Source organism: Limulus polyphemus, unplaced genomic scaffold, assembly GCF_000517525.1.
Source record: "Limulus polyphemus unplaced genomic scaffold, Limulus_polyphemus-2.1.2 Scaffold8, whole genome shotgun sequence".
Classification (NCBI taxonomy): domain Eukaryota; kingdom Metazoa; phylum Arthropoda; class Merostomata; order Xiphosura; family Limulidae; genus Limulus; species Limulus polyphemus.
In genome coordinates, this window is record NW_013665618.1 from 809,224 (window position 1) to 815,365 (window position 6,142).

Here is a 6,142-nt window from a genome sequence, read left to right on the forward strand (position 1 = left end):
TGATTTTACTATATTATCTTCTTTCTCATCGACGAATGATATATTATTACTTTTTTGTTAGCGCATGTAAAAAATAAAAACGCACGAAGTACCAGTAGAAAATTACGATTTTTGTTTTAACACAGATAAGTATGATAATATGTACATATATATATATACACATGTGATTGAAAATTATAAGATATTCCGCGGTGCTTTCAGACTGCTATAGAATTACAATAACCAAGCCAGTATACTTATAAATATTTCTTAAATGATAACCAGGTCTTCTGCTCTGGTTCGGGACTTAGCCAAGAGTACCAAGCCTTTTACATCGCTTAAATAGTGATAGACACGCGCATCTAACAGCAGTTACGTGCTTGTCGGTGGGTAGCGAAGGCACGAGTGAATGTCGTGCGTCAATACGCGGCCTTCTTGTTCGGTGCAAGTGGTACCATGGTTCAGTTTGATGAAGGAATTCGGTACATGTGTCTGGATTTTCTACTGATATTGTGCCAAGTGTAGCATGTTCGTGGGAAATGAAAAAAAGAAAAAATAGAAGAGTACGCAGTGTATGTTGTTATTAGTAACGTCTAGTAATAGAATTTCTCGAGTAATATAGCAAACTTGGGCTATAGTGAAGAAATAACAAAGAGAAACGCTTGTCGAACATACACTTTTTGGAGTAACGCGGGTTGAGCTTGGACATTAGACAGATACGAAAAGCACAACTAAAAGGACAACATTGTTTAAGATACGATTTTTATAGAAACTGATTTGTACAGTTTTCGGTAACTTTTAGTGTATTGTAAAGTATGGAATTACCAGCGTAATTTTGATTTTTTTCGCATGGGATATTTGTTTTATAAGGCAAACAACGAAGGGGTATTCTTTCAGGTTTTTCTCAGATGGTACTTCAAAACAAACAGGTGATATCAAGTAGTTGGTATTCTTAATACAAGTAGTGGACACATTTGTGCAGCACTGATAAACATGCTTACACTTTCTTTAAGTCTCGCTTTGAGCGCGTGGCTATGTTTCTGCTCAGGTCACGTGCAGGTTTCACCTGTAAGTACAAGCAGACAACGTTTGCAGAATCTACTAAACCAGTCGCCTTACTCAGGTTATTCAACCTCGGGAAAGAAGGTAAGATATGTATATATTTGTTCGAAATTTTCTATTATAAATCAATCTAAAACGATTCGACTTTCCTTCTATTCTCTATAAATAGAGTCAATTACATTTGTCTTCCTCTCCACCAAATAATAAAATCTGTAGATAATAAAATGAAATCACACTCATGAAATTCTGATTCATTTTTATATATATAAATCAGATTGTCAGTCTGTGACTATGTATATATACATCATTATGCATACACGATTTTACAATGGTTTTATCAATATATTATTATATAGCACTTAAAGTTTTACATATACTAAACTAATCAGATCAGGTCAAATATAATCATATCGGGGTAGTGGTAATTAGGATCAGTCAAATGAAAGGCTATATCAAAAATAAATGATGTGTCAACGTTCTTCTGTGAGGAAGTGGTCAGGCCAGTAGAAAAATGCTCGAAAGTCTGTATGGAAGTGGACAGGCTAGTAGAAAAAATGCTAAAGTTATCCAAACGTAGCTCAAACCTAACAGATTGCTTTTAAGTGTCCGTGTCAACCAAACAGTATTCCAGATCAGAGGACGAAGGCTTCGTGGGTTCCAGTGTGAACTGAGGTACAAAAAAAAGTCATCCAGATCGTAGGTTATATTCTTTTGATAACGCTTGCTTGGAAAGAAACAATCAAAAGTTAGCTCAGATTCAAATCAAAATGACTTGAAAGAAATGACTTCAAGAAACATAGCTTAAAACTGTATGCTAACCCAGTAAGAATGTTGAACCTGCATCGCAGATATAACAATGTATAACAACCAAGTTAAAAACTGAAGAAACAATGCATTTCATTCTTAAAAATAATTAAGATTTAGATGCCTGACGAAGATGCCTGCGTCTATAAAGCACCTTCAAGTCATAGGCATGAAAAATAGTATAGAAAGTTGTTAACATTACATATAATTCTCAATATGAGGTTTTCACTCCGATCTTAATTTTCCTAATGATGTTTTTTTTTGAACAACATAGTTTTTTAAGTGACTAAACTCCAATGTCAGAGCTGTCTTGTTCTTCACATATTTTACTTTGGGGATTGTGCACTAATGATTGTCGATGATGACTTGCATGTTCTTTTTACACGCTTTGTTTCATGGCGATTCTTAGAGCAAAGTCTTGAACCTTTACTTTTGACGTCAGGCTTGCAATATTCTCGTTCACCTTTATACTTGGGTGTTGCATGTATTATAACTTATACATTTCGTTATGCTTGCAAAGTTATTTAATATATCTATTTTTATTATGTTTAATTCTTTATTATGTTTTTATTATAAATATTTTTTTACATTGCTAGTTTTGTGTATGGACTTAAGACTAACCTAAATCTCTTAAGCTAGCCAAAACTCATGAGACATAACGGGGATTACGGCTGAAAATATTACTAATAGTGAGGGTACTCAACTGATGAAACAATCCATTCTAATCTTTATAGCTAAGAACGTAAGAACAATATATTTAGTTAGCTATGCTCAGCACTAGGCTGATATTTACTATTGATCTATTTAGGTAGTCTGCTTTGATCAGAAGTTACCACATAGTAACAACATTTACATTATAGCTCTGGCTGTCCAACTGTTTATACTTTTTAAAGAAAAAAATATTTAAAACATTGAAGTTTGAGTTAGTTTTGACATTTCTTTATATTTTCAGATTTTATTATACTGCATTTTTTGTTACTTGATTGTTTTTGACACATTCACTAAAGGTTTATTAGGGTTTTAGGGTCAAGTGGATAAAGCTGGAACTTTCTTTTGAACAATATATATATTTTGAATACTTTAAAAAAAATGTTTAACTTTAGCTGTAAATAAATAGAAGTTTTCTTCTACTCGTACAATAACTATAACAATTTAATTAATGTTCTTACCTAATAAATAAACCGATGCTCCTGGAAACAGATAGCATTAATGGTAAAAAAAAGTGAAGATCAACCTTTTTCTTAAAAATTACTTCCACTTCATATGGAAACGTAAAACGTTTGCCAGTATATAAAACTAGCGCCACCTAGTTAATTATATATTGATTTGAATTAAGGCAAAATATTTTGAAGAAATTGTAATAATTAAATAATGAGAGGAAGTAAGGGAGTATTAAAGCGGAGCCTAGGTGGATTAGTCTTCAGACCCTACCGAGTTCTTCAAACTAAGCGCGCATATTGGTTTTATGTAAATCACAAAAACGAATCTACATCTTACCTCAAAGGAACACAGACCCAGGATTGCACAGAGGAAAATTTTTGTTGAATGCAAGATTGTGTTCGTTTCCAACAGCACGGATTTTTTTAGCTAAAATGCGTGTAAATAACCGAGTTAGATACGTGGAAGTAATGTCGTTGCAAACTTAATTTATTTAAAACAGTACACATATGCCAATTTCCGATTTGTTTGTTTCAGATAAGTAGCTTTTCTCCTCTTCTCGGAATTTTAGCTTTTATGTGTGTGTGTGTGTGTGTTGTCGAGAATGTGTTGACATACAATGTTATGTGTGTTGTTGTCGAGGGTGTGTTGACATACAATGTTGTGTGTGTTGTTGTCGAGGGTGTGTTGACATACAATGTTGTGTTGTGTTGTTGTCGAGGGTGTGTTGACATACAATGTTGTGTTGTGTTATTGTCGAAGTTGTGTTCACATACATTGTTGTGTGTTGTTGTCGAGGTTGTGTTGACATACAATGTTGTGTGTGTTGTTGTCGAGGGTGTGTTGACATACAATGTTATGTGTGTTGTTGTGTGTGTGTTATTGTCGAGGGTGTGTTGACATACAATGTTGTGTGTGTTATTGTCGAAGTTGTGTTCACATACATTGTTGTGTGTGTTGTCATACAATGTTCCGCTACTGTTGATTACCCTAATTGCTGAAATCATTTGTTTTAATCTCTTTTTTTATGAAAGTGAAAGGTCTGACATCGAAATAGAGAAAACCCTAAGAATTTCATCTGTTTAAATGCGCTAATGTGTTTTGTGCTATAATTCCTCAAATTGGTCGCCAAACAGTTGTTTGAAATGCACAGTAAATGGAAACTACATTTCATAGTTTAAAAACATACAACTTTTCTTGCGACATTTTAAAATTTGTTCGTTATTCAAAACAATTATTCCTTTATATTATCTTTATATATAAAGTACATATTATAATGCTACAGTTTTGAATAGAAGTTCACATATTTTTGGATATTTCATAACCCTAAAATTTTCGAATTAGTACTGGGGAGTTGTTAGCCAGTGGATTCCAGCTTTGTCTGGTTTCGCAAGGCCTACATGCGTGCTGTTTCATACACTTATTTCATAACAACCAGCATAAAGATCAAGCAGAGTAAGTTTAGCTGGAATTCCATCACACACAAACACACCAGCCAGTCTTCTTCTAGGCTGCAATATTTTTTAAAGCCGCTTGTTAAATAAAAAATAAAAGTCAGGTGATTGTTTTTAGCAACTGCTTAGTGCTGTCAGAAATAGAGTCTAATAAACGTTATTAGTTTGATAAGGAAACCGTCAGCTTTTTAAAGTAATGTTTGGGTAACTCAAGGTTATTAATCGTTCTAAGCTTTCAGTGCTAAATATTACTAAAAAGTGTTATGCATACTCACTGAATAATTTAAACTGGCTCTTTTTATTACTTACGAAACACTTTATTAAAATAAAGGTAACAGATAGAATGATATTTATATGATATCAAGATCAAAATCCTTATTTTTATATGAACAATTTTTATGCTTCGCCTAAGTGTAAATTTATTATTTTTTAGAATCAAAACAATAAATCTATAAAATACGTTATCTCGTTTCTAAGTTATGTCTCAAAATAATTTATTTCGCATTTTAAATAATACTCCGATAAAGGACATTGATAAAAATGCTTCGTTTCTAAAATAGTGAAACTCAATCCTCGGAGCTTAATTTTCTCGTTACTGTGTACATTTATTGAACATTACTTGATATGCACAACGAAGGTTACAATACTGTGTGATAATAAGTGACGCATAAAAAAACAGTTAAAAGACAGCATAGAGTTAAAACGTGGTCAAAAAAAAATCTGCACAAGTTAAAATGTGTAGAAAAGATAACTTTGGTTTTAATCTAATTTTACATTTCATATATATTACAAATTCTACCTTTATTCCACCTATGTAGTTCCTTTCTTTCCGACAGATGGCACGCACAACCTAAATATCTAACTTTTAGCAGATTCCTCATTGCAGATATGCATTAAAAGTAAATGACTGTATTCAAATTCGATGACGAGGAATCCACTTTAAGATTAATAATACTTGGAGACGGCTTGAATGGGTAATGAAGAAAAACTTTAATACAAGTTTAACATGACAGCAAATATACAACGTTTTTCTTTATTACCCATTCAAGCCGTCTCCAAGCATTATGTTACTCACATAGATTTGAAAGATATGTAGTTAGTTAGTCGAGAGAAAAAAATATTTCTGGAAATATCGTGTTTAATGTAAACAAGAGTTTTTCTTTCAATTTTCGTTTGTAGGTTTAAAAAAAATGTATTCTTCTTGGATACAATTAGGTCGTCAAGAAATTAATGTCGCTTTTTTTTACATGGTAAAACCCAAACAACTTATATATCAAAACAAAACATTTATTAAATGAAATAGTCTCCATTCTTATCGATGATACTTTCCATCTTATAATCAGGTTGTTAATGCCCTGATTAAAGAAATCACTTGGCTTTGAAGCAAAAAACATTTCGATCTCCTCTTTAACACCTTCCACATTTGCATACGTTTTCCTATTAAGATGGTATTGCAGCGAACAAAAAAGATGGTAATCTGATGGTGTCACATCTGGAGGATATGGTGGGTGGGGGAGAACTTCCCAACCCAACTCCATAATTTTGTGTTTCATCAAACGTGCCACATGTGGACGTGGTTTGTCATGGAGGAGAAGAACACCTTTCCGATTGACGAGTGAAGGGTGTTTCTGATGAAGAGTTTGATTTAAACCTTCCAGTTGCTGACTATAGATCTTTGCATTGAC

General features: G+C 32.9%; 1 protein-coding gene across 1 annotated transcript in view; it reads left to right on the forward strand.

Annotated features, from left to right (window-relative positions):
* Positions 1-358: 358 nt before the first annotated feature.
* LOC106478078 overlaps positions 359-6,142 on the forward strand; it is a 57,252-nt gene continuing 51,468 nt past the window's right edge. Inside the window, exon 1 of the mRNA XM_013938592.2 lies at positions 359-1,125. Coding sequence (XP_013794046.1) covers positions 973-1,125 — 153 coding nt within the window. The 5' untranslated portion in view covers positions 359-972. The remainder of the gene's footprint in view (positions 1,126-6,142) is intronic.